The sequence below is a fragment of the Orbilia oligospora genome, assembly GCF_000225545.1.
Source record: "Orbilia oligospora ATCC 24927 unplaced genomic scaffold scaffold00078, whole genome shotgun sequence".
NCBI lineage: Eukaryota > Fungi > Ascomycota > Orbiliomycetes > Orbiliales > Orbiliaceae > Orbilia > Orbilia oligospora.
Window position 1 is genome coordinate 1,567,576 of NW_011645635.1, and position 19,265 is coordinate 1,586,840.

At 44.3% G+C, this 19,265-nt stretch overlaps 4 protein-coding genes across 4 annotated transcripts; 1 reads left to right on the forward strand and 3 right to left on the reverse strand.

Moving 5' to 3' along the window:
* Window positions 1-427: 427 nt before the first annotated feature.
* AOL_s00078g461 (uncharacterized protein) lies at window positions 428-2,203 on the reverse strand (the record flags this gene model as incomplete). The annotated part of the gene is made up of 1 exon (XM_011123724.1): window positions 428-2,203. The coding sequence occupies one exon, from the start codon at window positions 2,201-2,203 to the stop codon at window positions 428-430; it is 1,776 nt and encodes a 591-aa protein (XP_011122026.1).
* An 877-nt stretch (window positions 2,204-3,080) lies between these two features.
* AOL_s00078g462 (uncharacterized protein) lies at window positions 3,081-5,207 on the reverse strand (the record flags this gene model as incomplete). Its single annotated transcript, XM_011123725.1, has 2 exons — window positions 3,081-3,422; window positions 3,495-5,207. The coding sequence occupies 2 exons, from the start codon at window positions 5,205-5,207 to the stop codon at window positions 3,081-3,083; spliced, it is 2,055 nt and encodes a 684-aa protein (XP_011122027.1).
* Window positions 5,208-6,788: 1,581 nt separating this feature from the next.
* Window positions 6,789-8,429, forward strand: AOL_s00078g463 (uncharacterized protein; the record flags this gene model as incomplete). Its single annotated transcript, XM_011123726.1, has 2 exons — window positions 6,789-6,941; window positions 7,020-8,429. 2 exons carry the CDS (start codon window positions 6,789-6,791, stop codon window positions 8,427-8,429), a joined length of 1,563 nt encoding a protein of 520 aa, XP_011122028.1.
* A 1,492-nt stretch (window positions 8,430-9,921) lies between these two features.
* Window positions 9,922-11,346, reverse strand: AOL_s00078g464 (uncharacterized protein; the record flags this gene model as incomplete). Its single annotated transcript, XM_011123727.1, has 3 exons — window positions 9,922-10,548; window positions 10,712-11,058; window positions 11,115-11,346. The coding sequence occupies 3 exons, from the start codon at window positions 11,344-11,346 to the stop codon at window positions 9,922-9,924; spliced, it is 1,206 nt and encodes a 401-aa protein (XP_011122029.1).
* Window positions 11,347-19,265: the final 7,919 nt, after the last annotated feature.

The following is a 19,265-nucleotide window of genomic DNA, read 5'->3' on the forward strand; positions in this document are numbered from 1 at the left end:
CTGTTCTATGCTGCATGCATCGTTCGCTTCAACAGTCTTATTACGTGGCTGCTTTTGAGGTTGTATTTGGCATTGCTATATTTTAGATGGGCGTTCTAGCGGTTCATGGTTACATTTATAAAGTATACGAATGGGAGAGCCAGTCAATCTGGAAGTTGTTGTGAAAGGTTCTTTGCCGCCAGCCGATATATTGGGAATTTCTAGGCTAGTGTTTATATGTGTGTGGGTAGGATATCTACGACCCGAGTTCACTTGCTAGATACCTTAGTAGGCAGTTTCATACGACATGATCGAAGTTTCTCATCTTAGATAGAACCTAGATTCCAATTTTCTTTATCAAATTACACAGCATGAAAAAGGATTTAAGTTATAAGATTAAGCAATATATATACAAATCGAGAGACGCCTGAGAATAGTATTAATGCTTCTATTGCCTTTCACGGGACAGAAACTCCAACAAATGATCTGGGAGGCTTATGAGATCGTCTGGATCGTAGTTAGCTGGAGGTGGTAAATCCTCGAGCTCTCGGAACCTATAACCAGCTGACACCGGCTTCTTCTCGGAAAATTTAGCACGGATCACGAATGAAGCAGGTGGCTCAAACAGCATATAAGGTTCTTGGAAGCCATGGAATCTGCCCGCTCGTATTAATCGTGCTTGTGTGTCCATTGCGATTTGGCCTGGTTCGCCAAAACCAAGGGACGGGGTTGGTTCAGTAGGGTCTGGCTGAACAGGGTCTGGTTGAACAAGGTCTAGCTGAGCAGGGCCTGGTTGTCCCTCAGGGACCTCTATGACTCTTTTGTGAAGACGCTTTGTCGCGGATGGGGAAATGGAGAGACTGCGCTTCTTGATTACAGGAGAGTCTGGGTCGCCTTCTCCTTGGTCCCCATCAGGGGCATCGTAGTTGAAGTTACCCCCTATATCAATGGGAGATTCATATTCTTGTTCGCCACTGGTTTGGGTTAGCCTTTCATTGTCACCATAGTTTGCATCTTGACCTAGTACTGCGTCGAATTCCGCCATAAGGGGTCTTTCTAGTGGTCTATCCTCATTAAAAATTTCTGGTGATGCGTCTAGCTCTTCAACATCCGACTTTGCATTTGCAGATTCAGTATTCAGTTTCGGAGGCTGGGAAACTGGGTTTCTTTGTCTTGGGGGGAAAAGTATAGCTGACATTTCAGGATCGCTGAGGTCGATGTCGAGTGCTGGATCGTGCTCTCCTGGGCGAAGCCTAAGGGTTCGGCCCGTTGCTTGGTAAATTCTATCGGCAACGTTTCCGAGTCCGTAGTAATTATCTCTTGGGGAATAACTGCCCAGTCCTTGCCTACGATTGGGGGGACGACGTTGGAGCTGGAGGCTAAAGCCGCCGCCACGAGGTGGCGACACATAACTGAAACCGCGCTCTCGGTCATCCTTTTCTTCTTCTTCGCGTTCCTCTTCTTCTTTCGCTTCTTCCTTTGCTTCTTCTCTTCGCAATTCTTGTCTTCCTCGCCATTTTTCAGGACTATTGCGTGGAACTCCAAAGCCCTGGAAACCTGGACCATACTTATCGTCATAGTCATCTGAGTCAGGGCCTCCGAGACTACCCGGGAAGAGATATTCCGAGGAATCTTTTCTCCCCATACCGCTGTTATTATTGTTATCTTTATCACCTTTTGATTTTTTTCCTTCGTCGTCGTCTTCCTCGGGGATATCAGGAAGTTCTACCAGCGGCCAGATTCTATTCCCAAGCTCGTCCAGATCTAACGCATTTTCATCGCTTCTCACAAACATCCTCTCTCTTAACTCCACCCTCTCCGCCCGTTCTACATCGTTTCCAGAATAGCCCGGTGCATAATACGGTAACGTCAAGTTATAAGCTTCTCCAGCAACATCACCACGATATAACACTCGACGAGTATCTTCGCAATCTATTGCGTTATCACCCAAGTGGATTGAAAAATCAAGACTATCTAGTTGGATAGTCGGGGGAAGTTGTGGAGAGGCGGTGATGGCGAAAATACGAGGGGTGATGGTTTTTGAGCCCGGGAGGAAATGGAAGGGGATCCAGTTGCAGTTTGCGGGGGTGAATGGGTCGATTTTGAAACGGTGGATTGTGTAATCTGTAAAGTAGATTTCGACGGAGATTTCTGGGGCGGAGTCGGCGATTGTTCTTTTGAAAGTTAGGGGGAGGAGGAGGAAGGGTAGGAGTGACGAGAACATTTTAGGGCTGGTGGGTTCTTTTTTTTATTGAAGTTCCTTGTTTATTATATCGATACCTTCTGGATATCTGTGATAACCTTCGTCATATACCATGAAGGTATGTTGAGACTTCTCTTGTCTGAAGGATAGGGATGGCCGAGGTGGTTTGAGTATATCGCTTCGACAATCGAAGTAGCTGGTATGTCTACGAGAAAGCCTACTTAGGAATAGGAAAGTAGCATTTATTATCTTGCCCGCTAGCAATATCTCATATCTAGCCGCATAGTACATGCCTCGAATTATTTTCGAAGATATGATAAAGTTATATATCTCAATGGTCGAAAATTGCGTTGACTGTGTCGTATTTTCGATTGCTTGCGGGTATAGTCCTGGTTCTCATACCCGCGCAAATGGATGCCATGTGCTGAAAAGGGCTCTTATTGCGAAGGGGTGTGAATGAAGCCTTGGGGGGTATGGGGATCCTCCCATCTATTGTTCTTTTGTTTTTCCCCTTTCCACCCCCCAAGCCTTGCTATGACCTCAGAGTTATATATACGAATTAAGATGAGCTCGATCATGATATGCGCGATCATGGATCCTTATCGGCCACAGACTTGACGAATAATTAATCAGACGAATTATGCGGCCTGTACATGTAGGCAACGGATTAGCACAGATTAGCACGGATTAGCCCTGTATGCATAGGCTTCGTGTCTACTATCGAAACTACAGTAAAATCGTCTTAACTAGTTTTATAGCTGAATACTGAAATTAGATATCAGTGGATACAAATCTAGCTAAAATTTTAGTAACATGAACATTCAATCGGTAGAAAGAGTGAAGTGTTATGATTTAAATCCGCACAAGCGTAATATGAATATTATAAATATATTTCCGACTATCCGGGCCCAGGGCTCCTCTTGCGGCCTCCCATTCGAACCTTACCAAGCCACCTCGGTTGGCGGTCGCCTGCATAAAGCTCACCGAGAACAGAAGTTAGGTCCCCAGCCTGTAGAGCATTGCCCAGAAGTAGTTGCTGGGATTGGCTCAGTTGATCAAAACTTCCAAGTTCCATACTCTCCATGTTGGGGTTCGCAAGTGATTGTGCTCCTTGGCTGCGCACTTCACTCTCGTCGACTTCTGCGATCCGGTTTAGCGGCCCAAGGTTCGGCTGGAGTACGGACTGGTCGAGAATCTGCCTCTGAAGTTCTTCGACTGCCTCTTCTCGTCCAGCTGGTATCTGATTTTGGTTAATTACTTGGTTTTAAATCTCTTCGGCAAGGTTGTCTTGTTGTGCTTCGACTTGGCTAACTATATCATTGGGGAATTCCCGAACGGCTGCTCTATTTTCTTGTTCTAATTGGCCTTCATCTTGTAGCACTCGACTTCCTAAGTTACTGTAGATAGGGCCGGAATTAACCACCTCGCCCCTATTGATATCCAAGAGCTCATCAGGTCTTTCACCGAGATTGACGTCAATCTCATTATTCGGTAGGGTTGATGCAATAACAGCTTCTTCGTCGAGGTCAAATTCACTCATCCGATCAATGGCTCTCTTCGGTCGAAAATCGATACTCTCGTTGAGATCATTTTCAGCACTGGGCTCTTGAACTCTAACGTCTTCGCCGAAGTCAAAAATCGCTTCCGCATTTTCGAGCTGAGGCTTTCTAGTAGGCCTATCGGGTATGGTATTCATCGAACCTGTATCCTCCCAAGTACCTTCCTCGAGATCATAGAGCCATTTCTCGGCTTTGAGTTGAGGTGAAGACTCAGCCCCCCAATCCCCTAAAACATTGGCTTGCTGCCCCTCAAGCCATGCTTCGATATTAGGGTTAAGTGTTTGAGCGATTTTGATGGCTTCTGACAATATGTGACCATTTTCCGAGTAGAAGGTCAATAGATTCGGTATGAGGTCTGGGACTATCAATCCTGGGGTTTCGCTGAGATAACTGAGCGTACTCAAAGGTGGCCAGTCATAACGGGCAGGGATCAAGTGTTCTGCATCTGGATCCGTAGAAAAAGGCAGCCCCATGAACGCTTCTGCAAAAGCATCTACTTCAGGTTCGATTAATTCTAATTCCTCCATAGTAACACGCCCCGAATCTAGATCATCGCCCAGTCGAGCCAACATGATGATTGGTCTGAAGACTTCCATCGGTGTTCGATTATCCGGCATAGGGTAGAGGTCAGGATAGGGCCTGTAGTCATTGATATCGTTACTGTAACCGGGATTTCCGGGTCGTATACGTCTTTTGGGTGCTATTATTCTATCGATCTCTTCCCCGGGCTGAGTTACTGCGAAACCGAACGGGGCGTATTGTCGCACTACTCGGTTATCCGGATTCAAACCATCGTCATCGCCAATTTTGACATCCGACCAATCAGCCCTGTTTGATTTGAAGCGTTCTTTCGGGATGGCAGCATTCTTCCCTACGGAAGAGAAAGGTAGGTCGATAAACGATTCAACGCCCGGGCCCGGGTTGAATAGCTCCGGATTAATAAAAAGTCGAAAGCTGGGGGGCTGATCATAACCATTTCTTCCAGGAACCAGTGGGAACTCGCGGAAATCTTCCTGGTCTTCATTTATCTGTGCGTACCCGTACTTTGCTTGATCAAGACTCAACAATACTCTTTCCGCTTTCCCCCGGTCTTCTTCTTTTAAATCCAGGTTGCATGAATTACTTCCAGGATACATAACCCATCCGAATAGTCGGTCCATTCCGACTTTACGATCGGGACCGATTAATCTCTCTAGTTGCAGAGGGATGTCGATGAGACTCAACGAGTTGGCACCTGGGAAAACGGAGATGCAAGAATGCCCACCATAGAGGTTTGCATATTGGAATTCAAAGTCTGCTAGTACGGGGTTCCCTTCATCGTCGACCATTAATGTATCATCTGTTGCATTGTATTGTTCGATTGTAGGTTCTATATAGCCCACTCGATATTGAAACTCTGGGTAGTTTGTCAGAGCTTGGACATATGTTGCTGTGAATGCGAAGAAAAGGGGTGTTAGAGACTTCATTGTGTCGGTGAGTATGAGACTTTGCCGTTAGATTGAGAGTTAGGTAAAACCCACGATCTTCAAGGGTTTGAAATGCTTCAAGGCTTGGATCTCGTGGAAGGAGATTGCTTCAAGGCGTACCACGCAAATGCCACGCTCCCCTCCCTTTACCATATGGGATCCTTGGGCTTGAGGGGATATATCTTATGAAACTTTATTTTTCTGACGCCCATGTTGCTTCGATACCTTCTCAATATCCCTTATTTTGGTTCCCTAATGATTTTATGCCGTGCGGACAATGAGGGAGTATACTCTAAGTTTTGCGATTTCTGCTCATGCCCAACTTGCAAGCGCTTCAGCTCGACACCCGACGTAACTCGTGATTTGACATGCTGCCATGCATTGTGAGAATGGTGGTGCTTCCTGCCAGCTTGGGCGCCTTGGCTTGGGGTCTAGTCTGGACAAAAGGCTCGGTCCAAGGTATCTTTGAGTGACTCCAAACTCTATTTTGAAATTGATACCTGCCTACCGTATACGGCCGTAGCATAGTCCTCCCAACCTCTGGTCACACAAAGTTTATCAGGCTGTTCACGACCTCTTAACAACACATATTTTCCGTGTTGATCATGTTGTATTTATGATTTCCTTTTTTGGAAGCGAAGAGTCAGTTTGAAAGCCCAAAATGGATCCGCTCGAAGCTATTGCGCTAGAAGCTTCGAAGTTTGTATCTCTGCTGACGATTTCGATGTTAGTCACGATCACGGAGATTCGTAAAATATTCAAAGTGAAGAATTCAAAGCTAATCTCCGAGATTCAGGCCTGATAGTATTCTTTATCTATCCACGCATTTGTATTCGTAACACCTGTCTACGTATCTCTAAGCTGTCCCAAAGCTGTGGTTGAGAATCGCGGTCAGCGAACTCCAACTTGCTCTGCTCCAGCCGGTAGTTCCTCGCTAAACCCTTGTCTCGACCTTTCCTCTTCAGCTCCTGACAGACCCTCCCGTTCCTAATTTTGGGAGTATATACGTTAATAATATAGTGGCTTGACCTATTAAGCTGTGGCTCCACTTGAGGCTGTGACCGGACTTTAACCATGGAATCGAAGTGACCGTGAAAATAGCCTGCCAAACACACCACGTCTAACGTTTTCTTTCCCATATGCCATGATGAGTAGTATACTATCAAAGGCGTTGGCAGACAATCTAGAAAAGGGTTGATAACTCCAAAAGCCGAGATGTTGGGATTCTTATATTATACATATTCATATCCCTATATAATCAAATAACCCAATCTATCCACACGGGTATTCTTCATATGGATTAGCTTGACGTTTATTTTCAGGATCAAAATTTCTAATCTGAAAACCGTTTGAAGTTTAGGTAAGCCTTTGGTTATTTTTTGAGCACGTCCGTGCATTGTATATATTAACGGTAACCTCACCGGCCTTTTACCTTCGCCATTCTTACCTTTTCCATCATAGTTATATCTTTATCTTTCCCTCTTTAGAGTTCTACATGTTCGCCCATAATCGCACCGACGGAAGTTTAACCATGCTATATTCATTGAAATAGACACTTGACCAGTTACTTCTCTTTTCAGGATGTCCTTTACGATGAACTCACTGTCGCTCGCCTTTCTTTCGATTCTATCGTCCATACTACTTTTCAATGGAAATACGATAGCACAGTCAACAACCCCAGCGAACCGGGCGCAAAGGGTTGTAGGCCTTGATCTTGTGCGTAGGGGCGACAAGGTATATATAAATCTCTATGCATGTCGAATTTTTACCAAATTTGATATCCTTGTGACTAATGATGCTTTTTATTACCAGGTACAAACCACAGTGACACCTAGTGGTGATTCACCTATCACTTGGGTCGACCTAGATTATTGGTCGAGTTTGACTTGGGTACCTTCTTCGAGATATATACTTGGAAGTACATCTCAATCTCAACCTGCATCAGAAGATATAAATAGAACGACTGTTACACTCCCAGATGGGACGACTACTAAGGGGAAACTGCTTTTTGATCACTTGTTTATCGATCAATTCAATGCCTCTAGTGTCCGTTTCGGTTCCGTTGAAACAAACGGATCGACCGGAATTCTGGCGTTAGGGAGCGATGCTTCCGTATCTCTAGATCGCAAAGATGTTGAAACAGCACTGTTGAAGGATTTGGTTTCTCGAAAGGTTATAAACGATGAAATATATAGCATTCGTTGGGATCCTGATCCTTCGTCAACATCAAACGGAACACTTCTTCTCGGCGGCATTGATACAAATGCCTACCGTGGTAGATTAATCCCACTACCACTATCTCGAGTCGGCAGAATTTACGCTGGTGACCTCTCAGGCATCAGCTTCTCCTACGACTCAAGCATCGCTCTTAGCACTACTTCAGATTTCTTAACCCCAGTGGTTTTCGATAGTACATCTTCAACCATCAAACTACCAGAACAGATTCTAAACGCCATCAGCGAATACCTACAAGCCATCCGTAATGACAACGGACAATGGATGGTCCCCTGTCTCCTCCCACAATCAACATCTTTATCCTTCTCATTCAACAAAAACCAAAACCTCAACATCGATATCCCATTCTCCCAACTCATCTCCCCGGACCGCAATAGTTCGACCCGGTGTACAATCAACATCGAACTTTCTCCTAATAACAGTACATATTTGGGTAAAATATTCCAACGAAGCGCATACACAGTCTTCGACCTCTCCAGACGCCAGCTTTTCGTCGCCCCATCGTCTGCAAAGGATTTTACAGAAGCTCCACCAATCCTAGTAGAGGCTTTACAAACAGCCACGGGAATAGATAACTCACCAGTACCGGACTTAGAAGGCGGATCTCCTGCTCCTCCACCTTTGGAGCCCAGCTCGGATGATGGCACCCCGGTATTACGATCAAAAGCTCTACCAACCGAAGCAATAATCGGGATCGTTATTGCTGTAGTCGGGGTTATGGTTATTGCGATACTTATCATTCTGCTATATAGAAAGAAGAAGAAAGAAGATGGGGAAGAGAAGAATTCGTTGGCATCCGGGTATCCAGGTTATGTCAATCCGACGTTTGGATCGGTGTCAGATACTTGGATGAATACTTCCAGTGTCAGAAGTTTTGAAGATTATGTTGCTGCTGAGGGACGAGGTGCTGGGTGGATCGTAGAGACTAGAGATGGGATTAAGCATGCTAGTTTGGTGAAGAAGGGGAGGTTTAAACTTGGGAGATAGTCTGGTGTGTTTTCTTCGAGTTTCCTTTTTTTTTTTTTTTTAACCGTTCGCATACATATACACAAATATACCCATTGATGTTGGATTTTTCTATGACTCTCGATTCCCCATGTCAATACATGATGATATGATGCATGGCGAACAGTCGCAATTGATGTTGTTAACTAATACAGACTAAAAGACCATTCATAATACAACGGCCTCAAGCTGTGCACGTGCCAACTAGTGATAGGTCTTTTTTGAAAATTAAATGGTAGATATAATGGCAGCGTTGGCGCTAGGAGGTCTCTCAAATTACAAATGCCAATGTTATAGGAGACAATCCACAGGCGTTTAGAAACGAATTTGATATCATTCGTTCACAGATTTCCTTTTGATTAAAGGTCCCCCCATTCTCCACAAAATTCCATTGGTCTCCAATTGCGGAAAAAGCATAGGGACCATTTCACAAATATTTGGATTCAATTCACGAGAGAACCAACAAGAGAAAAGGATAAGTTTAAGACTGATGTTCATTGATTGAAGCTTATTCGTTATTTTTGAATTTCTGTTAATATACACAAGAAAGATGAGGCGCACTCAATGGGTGCAAATATAGAGCGGCAAACAAGGGTATAATGAGGGAAGTGAAGTGAGTGAGTGAGTGCAGGCTTGCGTGTATGGTTTTAATGTAAATAATTATATGAGTGAAAAAAAGAGTACCAAGTAGTCACCGCCTGAAAATGACTAACACTCTTCTTTTTCTGCTTCTTCGACCGTTAGAAGATAGATCGGTGCTGAGGCTTTGCTATACTTAGTCAAAAGCCCAAAACTTTCCTTCATTACAATATAGAGGCAAAAAAAAGTGGTAGTCCCAAAAAACTCTAGAAGAATCGAGGGAATAAAAGATATGAAATTTTGATACCGGTGAAACCACGCCAAGCTGAAGCATAGAAATGAGATAAAAAAAAGGAAACGCCAATGAAACGCCCTGAGAATGAACGTCCGTAGACGATGCGTGTACGTTTTGAAGTGTGAACGGTCGTGAAACGAGATGCTGAACGTCAAGTGCGAAACGAAAAAAAGTCGCTGTAAAAACAAGAAACAAAGAAAAAGCCGGAGGGAGCGTGTGAGGGTGATTCGGGAAAAGGCAGCCAACAGCGCCCAGATGCCGAGCTAGCGAAGGGGTGTTGGAAGATTGTTACGCCGCTCCCTCAAAGGAGGGTCAAGGTGTGTGCAAAGCGAATGTTGATTGTCGAATTACACAAGTCGGCCAAAATCCAAAGGACAATTCAGGGTTTAAATGATGGTGTACAATGACACTTTTGAAAATAACTGCCGGGGAATTGGCTCGATAATTGTTGTCAAGATGGGTTATCCGAGTATTCATGTATTAATGGTCAGGATTCGTGAGCTATATTAAATAATAGTAGATTAGAATAAGTCCAATCTCTCGAAGGATAGTTATCTATGAAGAACTGAAGAATGGAAGGATAAGGTGGGAAGGAGAATATCAGCAATCCTCCTCGGGGACGGTATGTACCTTAAGCACTCTCCGTGAGTAGTCCTGGTTGTCTTGCAAAGACCTCAGACTCACGCGGCTACCGTTGTCATTGTCAAACCGCATCCAAATTTGATTTGGATCCAATCTTTGATCTGTAACCCGGTCGGTCTCAGTGAAGCCGGTCGTCGTTATTACTGGTGCCTTGTCCTGTAAGCCACCGACAAGGCCGAGGGTACTAGTCGAACGCGGTCGGCCGGTGGGACTGGAGCTACCAGTCAAATTCGGCGAACCTGCTCCCGACATTCCCATCTCGGGGTGGTTCGATGAGTCGACAGATTTCCGCCGGTCATTATTGCGCCTCCGGAGGAAAAATATCACAGCCAAAAGAAGTATTATGGCTGCTGCTACACCAACAAATACACCAGCCACCCGACCAGCATCTGAGAAAAAGTTGTTGCCGTCAGAAGAACTCATGGGGAAACTGCTATTTGACGGGCCGGTAGCGGCTGGTGTGACTGTCACTGTATGCTGGGAACCCTGGATGGTGACAACGGAAACAACAGGGGTGCCCGGAGGTTCTGAAGTTGCAGGATCAGTCGTCTTAGTGTCCGGCCCTTCTGTCTTTACTGGTTCGGACTATAATATAGGTATCAAGTCAGCTTACGTTACGTCGCACAGACTGCGTTATCCATCCACTCAGCATCACCAAACGAGTCCGAGGAGGGGAAAGGGCACAAGCGTAAAACATTTATGATGTATATGCGACTTGCATCATTGGAAGGATGGTCATGGGTCATACAGGTGTGATGAAGACAGTCACAGGAATCGACACCGACACCGACACGGTAACCGAATACGTAGGTTTCACCCGGGTGGAAGAACGTACACTGGTGGTGGAAGCGGGTAAATCCGTCCTGGAACTTGGCAAGTGCTGGGTGAGTTCAATATAGTTGTAGTAGATTGCCGTGCGGTTTCCACATTTGTCGTCTGGAAACCCAGGACAACTATCACCACAATCATCCAGATTTTTCAGGTCAATAGGCGGGAAGTTTGAACACCAGCAATCTTGCCAAAGTACAATCGCGAAGGCATAATCTTGGATACAAAAATCATGGCATTTTCCGTCCGATTGGTATATATAGTTGACTATTAAAACCGTTAGAGCCACCATCTTGAAAAATGTACGTAGTCAAGCCACTCACAATGCTTAACCCCATCTTTGGGTGCAAGTTTGCCTATTCCTGTGTTTTCTGATGAACAATATACGAGGCTGATTTCCGCATGCGATATACCGGCGAGAAATATCGAGCCAAGGAGGAAAGGTAGCCATATTGTATTTATAAACCCTGTGGCAGGTGATATCCTTCTATGTCTTGTAGTCGATGTGGTTGGCAGCCAGGCGGAGCCTGAGCTGGATATTGAAGAGGCAGGCATACTGCCTAGGAAGAAATAAAATCGAAAGCTTGTCGGTTCTTCTGTTGATTAGAAATTATGCAAGTGTCGATATTCGAGTTGAGTTGATCCAAAGTAAGAAAAGTGATTGATTAGAGATTATGCTGTAGAGGCGGCGGGAACAGACGAGAAACGAATCGGTCCGTCCAGCGAATTGCGTACAGAGTGAGCGAAATGACAAAAAGGCAAGGGACAATCTCTACTCGGATGGAGGCTCCCGTCAAACAGATTCGATTGAACTGAAAGGGCGGGCCGAGGTGGAGATATATGTCTAAGCAAGGGGAGGAGGCTGTCCGTTAGAAAAGTCAGCATGTTTCGGCCTTTGAAGGAATGTCATGTATAAGAACAGACGCCCGGTAGGGAGCGAGGGATGAGAGCAATCAAGGGACCTGGAGTGAGATTATTGGTCTCATTGAACCTGGCGATCGCCCTAGCCTCGAGAATGCAGGTACACCAGAAATAGGCGGAAATATGAAAAGGCCGGCCATATGCGGTAACTCCACCAACGCATAACAAAATGGTGTAGCAGAAGGGTATCAGCCTACTCACCGGTGCTGTTCCTGAATTGTTTCCCCTGCGGGTCCCGTCCTATCCTGAGACTTCAATCTAATCCCCGGAGACTTCGGTCTAGTCTGGTAGAGTCTGTGGCGTAGGAGGTCGGATTTTTCTTAATATGGACAAGCAGGCAGTTGATGCAAGGACGGATGGTTGTTATTATTATAATAAGATGAGAACAAAGGCGTCTCGTCTCCCTTGTCGCTAACAGCGTCGTTCAAGTTGTCGTCGGCAAGTAAGATTTGATCCGTTTCCAGTCGGAATTCCACCTCAGACGCCAAGTCCCAAATATGTCCCAGGTGATCCAAGTCGTCACGGAAGTTTTCGGACAAATGATAATAGTAATGTTGATATAAAAGATGGGATGAAAATTCCACTGCTGTATGCACGTTGCCAGAGAGAATTAATTCGAAGGGACGTGGTTGATCCAAATGTAGCAAACCTCAGGCGAGAGAACAAACAGTTCGGCTAGGAAGAAACGAAAGAAAAGAAAGAAGAAAAAAGGTCACAGAAGCGACTGGAGATACACCCAAGTGGGTAGTATATATATATATATAGTATAACTATATAATATGAATTCGGATTAGAATCGTGGCTGATTCCTGCAAGGCTGTTGGTGGTGGTGGTAGTATTTGATGTTGATATTGATGTTGTGATGTTGACGTTGTGGTGGTTCTACCTTTTCTGTCCAACACAGCAAAGCGAGAGACTGTGAACATGCGGCAAAGCGTCCCAGGCCAATGGAGAAAAAACGAAACAAAGAAGCGATTGAATGCTGCTAGTTGGCTAGATGCTAAAGAGGAAACATTTTAATGGAAGCCATCTACATAGGTGGGGGCGGATGTAAATGTAGATGTAGATGGCTACAACAAGAGCGAGTGGATTGGGGAGAGAAAGATGGTGACGGTGATGGTGACGGTGATGGAGGAAATGGTGATGGCTGTGGTTGTGGTTGAAAGGACGTCTGGGAATTGTTGGACAGGGCGATGGCTGTGGTTAAAGGGGACCTGGCTCACTCACTTCACAACTGAACCTCACTCCATCCATCCCATCCGCTGCATGGTACTTACAAAACCTACCACGCACGACTACGACTGCACGCCATGCAATCAATGCAGACTACGACTCCGTACAGACAAGACAATACACTAAGCCGCTGCAGGTCTTCCTCCACGGCCCCACTCGCAAGAAAAAGTGTGGGTTACAACTGCAATCGGGTGGTATTCGCACTGATTGGCAATTAAAATTGGACCCGCCGCCGATTGACAGAATCGGGCCAAGTTTTCCCACAGCACGCTCGGGCAGGTTGGCTGGCAATCCCCGTGGGAAAAGAAAAGAAAAAAGAAAAGCAAAGCAAAGCAAAGGAACAGACTGGATGTATCGACTCTTCCAAATTCTGGATTATGTTTTGTATCTTTGGGATAGAAGCTATAATATCCGGAGCATCCCAGGTTAAAAGTCTCGTTCGTATCAATGACTACTTAAAAACGACGTTATCGAGAAAAACTATGGAAAGGAAGCCTTGTCAGGAACATATTAACTCGACACCCATCCGAATCTCCCATCCTCGAGCTTCTAGGATCCTACCAATATCAATTGCTCCTCAATGCAAATTTATCAATTCCCCATTCTCTTCCGGAGACAAATTCTAATCGCCCATACAATGATGGACTGCGAAAACCTAAATCATCATAACCAAATTTCCCCAAAAACTACTTGCTTTAGTTCTCCATAGCTTGAATATTTAAGCTGCGTGTCGCCACGCTAATGGCATGGGTCAGGATTGATTTTTTTTTTTTTACTTGAGGGGAACAACCGGAAACGTGGGCTGTTGAACACCGTTAGGCCTTGCCGGAGTTTATGATGATAAGAGGAAAGGCCTGATATAAACGCTTTGGGACATCTCGACGATGCCTGATCGAAAAAAAAAAAAAAGGCGAGTCTGCATGCTGTGTACCAAAGCGTACATGTCGACGTCCATCCGATTCAGGTGATACTTAGTCCCACTGATAGCATCAATCGCCGCTCCTATTACCCCATCCTCGGCTTGACAGCTGCGAGGCTTCATAATCATAAACAACAGCAATTGCAACTATTTCCTCCGTCTTGGTCTTCTGCAAGCTAAAACAGTTTCGATGGTACATATGGCGTTGTTGTTACAACATGCCAAAATCCTTCCGTGGGCCGTAAAATTGGCCAATATCAATAGGCATCTTCAAAACCCGTCACAATCTACTGGCAACATACAGCTATCGCCAAAAAAAACATCGTGAGATGCGAAGGCTATTCGTGCAGGTATTGAAGGGTTGAAATAAATGCATACATGCGCCCAACCTCTTCACAAAACCTTTAACTCCATTCCATCTCTGGAAACTCATGCATGTACGAATCTACCCCATGCTAATGCATCCAGAAAAACAGCTCGCACAACATAATCGTCACGGATCGGGGATAGTGCAGAGCGTTTAGACGAAACGTTCGGGACACAGAGTACTTGTTCGATTGGTATCGCTGCCACCACTAGGCGCCATTTGACCGATCTCAGAAGTATCGATGAACCAGAAGAAAGAAAAAAAATTCCTCCCACACTTTTTGCTCTTGCATTTCTGAAATCCAATCCATGCAGGGTAGCATCCTAAGGCCAAGTTTTATCCTCAAACACAAAGACCACGAATGGAACTGCTTACCTCACCTCCAATTGCTCGATAGCGGACGTGGACGGCTAGCAAGATTGAATTGATTATAACCGAATCTCTAATCAGAACACGTTCCCCCTCTTGTGGCTGTGGAACTTCACAGATCCCTTCGTTGCGCTGATTTTACGCCCAGTTATCGCTCTCCTGTCGACTAATCCCAAGCCTTTCGTCATCAACCACTCAGTCCTAAAGGGGTAACTTTCACAATCAGAGATCTGTGCCCAGACCATAGGCGAAGCCTAAAAGGTTCTTCAACCGGGACGACCAAGCCTAACCAAAAAGCCCACCACACTTTTTCCAACCTGACATGATGTTTTCAATTCCTTCGATGCCGAACACCCCCATGCCATTTTTACAATGGTTGCCTCCCATGTCCTCTGTCGATCAAATCTCCCGACTCCTCCACCCCGGTTTCATCTGCCACAGTTGTTGGCGGTGCACCTCGTTGTTATCTGTGGGAACGACGTTAAATAGAATTCTAAAGGTTTTCTATACCGGTGTAACTCCAAAATTTGAAAATCCTTTGTTTCCAACATTTTCCCTTACTTCATATTATGTTGTGCCTGAATGTCTTTCGTTGATCGAATCTCAGGTGCACCATACGAAATAGCCCACAAAAGTTAATAAGGGGGTTTTTGCGTCCGCCTCTTGGTAGTCTAACTCTCTAACAGTGCTAAGTCCTTAGTTGCCGTGGCGGCCCTCTTTTTCGTCATCGGTTAGAACTGACCTGACTTTTCCGGCCAGACCGCAACCACCAAATCGACAACGAACGACAGTCATCGCCCCAGAACCTCCCGTTTCGAAGTGTCAATCCGGCGATCAGGCGGTAATATTTAGTTTCAATCAGATGTTTCGTGTTCCTAACTGACTATAGGCGTGGGGAAGTTAAGAATCAGTTCCGAGTTAGATTCCAAGTAGAAAAGAAGTTTCACCCGTTCCGATTTGCCGGCCGGAAGGAAATTATTTGAAAAAAATAAATAAAAAACATTTAATTTGTGGCTCTTTTGATGATGCTGCATTTCGTGAATTCTATGATACGATCTATAATGCAACTTTGGTCCTTGAAATCTCTAATATAAGGCATATATGACCCCATGATCGGAATGCAAGTTCAACTTCAACGTCTTTGTATTCCATCATTCCTTTTATCCAAATTGGCAATAATTGCGATACATCACAGCCAAAAACAATTCCGCCTTACCCGCTGAGCTCGAATCTTCTCGCGATACTTTGTTCTCCAAATGTGCAGCTGAAAAAAAGAGTCTCATCAAGTCATTCGATTATAACACCATACTGTGTATCAAAAACACTAGGAACAATCCGTAGACGTCTACGACCGCAAGGCTCACCGACCGCCACCGCCCATATTCTCGGTATTCTCCAAATTGTTTTTCTTCTGCTAATATGATACACCCGATTACAAACCCAGCCATGTGTATCCAACATTTCTCTACCCCAGCTGCAGTTGTGAGTGAGCGAGTGAGTGGAGTTAAGCGGCCTTCCCGTCGAAACTCGGAAAACTTGGGGTTCACATACCAATCATCCACTTTCTAATATCAACGTCAATTCAATTCCATTCAATTCCATTCAAAATTCAAAATCCAATTACTACCACCTGAGCTAATATAATATCTATTCAAAATATCATATCAAATATCATAACCCTCAAGTTCAATTAACCCAAATCAATTCCCTTCACTACCACGTTCTTCAAATAAAAAACTTTAAGGAATTAATAGATTAATATTGTCCAAACAATAAAAATCCAAAAGAAAGACCTCATTAACAACAACCACGATATAGGCCCATAAAACATCGTCTGACATGATAACTCTCTCAATAAAACTTTACCATGTCGTGCCCAATGAAACCCCAGCCTCCCAAATAGCAGGTTAACCTATATACAAACGTTCAAACCCGACCAGGTACCATGTTCCCTACTCCCATGTATCCGCAAGGTAAACCTTCAACGGCCAGCCTAATAACTCGTTTGTATACGCAATCCCCCCAGGTTCGTGATTCTTTTTTTCCCGGGGAAGTTTAAACTAGTTATCCGGTAGTGAGACTCTGGGGTATGGGGGAGGGTCTTTTTCTTCGGGAGGTTCCATTTGAAAGATTTCAGAGTATTGATTAATTGATTGTTGGAATCAAGTGCTTTTTGTAGGAGTTACATTTGTCTAGAATAATTAATTAGGGCTATTAGATCCGAGGATGGTTGTAACGAATGTAACATGTGGGCGTAGGAATTATAGCTCCCAAGATAGTTCCAAGCATAAGTTAAATATGGTCATTTATAAAACATTGAGTCCGAATGTTTCCGCTGAGTTTTGGAATACAGAAAGTTCTCATTTTATATACTATAAACTTCGAAATTACCGTAGGATCACAATGCTACTGAATCGATCTAGATATCTATAGAAAGTTCAAAATACTCGAAACGAAAAACAATCGTTTCAGTGACCAAACGGATCTCACGTTCAGTGTAACGAAATCGATACATATTCTTCAAACCCGTTCCATCCGTCTCGGCGGACCCCGGACCGATCAAGAGAAGTTACAGACGAAGTACACGAGTATTCCAACTTTTTTCTCAATAAAATGCCAACAGCCGACCGGAACAGACCAGGCCGGACCAGGGTTAGCTAACAGGTATCTCTCTCATCGTAAAAACACTACCAGGAATCCCAAACCAAATCGCCCGAAATCGAGCTGACCCAAAACATCAATCGCCACAAAGAAAAACTCAAAAACTTGATTGATTTCTTATCATCACGCTATATAATCATATCTTCGTGATATCTTGTGATATCCAACATCCAAAACCACAGGCATCCACCACGTTGATGAACCCAAGTCAACTTTTCCATAACCGTCAAAAGATTTCTAGCTTAAACTTCTGGGTCCAGAGGCAAAAAAAAGGGAAGCTGACAAACTAAAACTCGCTACCCTAGCTCAGACTACATAAAGTGACGTGCTACAAGACCAACCTACACATATCGGTCAGACGCACTGGTATCATATACCTGAAGATTTTAACTACAACATATGTACGCTTACGCTAAAGCTCCCAAAGACGCATTACACTTTTTTTTTTGACCAAGGCCATGAGCTGTCAGTCAACCTGTCAGAGCGAATTAGCGAAAGGAAAAGCGAGAGCATAATGGATTTAAACAACCTATATGCCGTTCGACTAGCAAACGAGCGAACCGGGAAGATTTGACTTGTGAGACCTGCGTCGCATGCATTTTGCGCTCCGGCATGTCTCAATTAATATCATGAATTCTCGTTTTACTTAGAGAAACCATAGAGGCTGAACCATCGAATTAGTATAATTCATCGACTTAGACAATAAGTTCTAGACTCTTTGTAATGAAACCGTTAACTCTACCGTTGAGAACCCAGGTTTCGGTCATCTATACACTCAATGAAGCTACACAGTATACGTACCGTATACATACACCCAGCCATGGCTCAAGCTATCCAAAAGCTTAAAAGCCAAGCCAACATTTCACATGAAATTCACCCCCAAAAAAACCCACCCCACGGGTCAAAGCTCCCAATCTTCAGCTAATGCCTACATACACTCTACTAGGACCTCCCTCGCTTCACCAAAAGAACCATGAGCGAGGGAAAAAAAAGAAAAAAAAGGACACCAGTCAATACATATGTGCGGGGGGGGTGGGATTCATTACCTTCCCTTCCATCGATGCATCCCCACCGACAAGCTTCACAAACTCCATAGACGGCAACTCCAAAGGTTTCAACAGTACTGCAGTCCGGCCGGTCCTCCGGCTCGAAAAAACCATTTGCCGTATGCATATATGTATGCACATACTGCCATTTTGTTAAAAATAGTAATAAAAAACGAATCCAAGGCCAAGGCAAGGACCTGAATGCCGAATGCGTACCGTACCTACAGTAGTATTCTTTTTTTTTATTCGGCTGGTGGTGGTGTGCACCTTCAAATGGCGCCACCAGGTTCGTATGTATCGATTACTTTTCAAACTAACAGAGACGGGATGACCACGAGGTAGCACTCACTAAATGTTATCGATAAACTAAAAGTATTCGAAGGGAAAGGATAAAAAAAGTAAAGTTTGTATGCATAAATAACAAAAAACCCCGTATACATGTATACATGAATACTACCCAACATAGAAATCATAGCGCGGGGGGGCAGATATACCTTTTCTTCGAACTTCCCTAGGAGGACTCCCCAATGCTACGTTGATTACATGTAATATACAAAAAAAAAGGTGCCATGTGATCATTTGCAGCATTCGCTTTTGACTCTGCGCAAGGCACGGAAAGAAAGAGAAAGAAAAAAGGATTGATGCGATGCATATGTCTGCCTATGCTTTGGATGATGATATCACTGATAACAATTCATTGGTATCTTTATTTCTTTTTCCTGTCCAGTCCTGCACCGATATCGCGATCGCTGAGTAAAATAGATATCGTGAGCTCTGCGCGGAACAGATGAAAAATATTATTTTCAAAAAAAATAAAAAATAAAGCTATGGATATGCTAAAACAAGGAGACAATGACCAAAATTCACTGCGCTGGTATGCAAATCGAAAAACAACAAACCTAAGATGCCTGATCGATGTCCTTTTTTGAGGTATTATATATCAAAAAGTAATATCAGG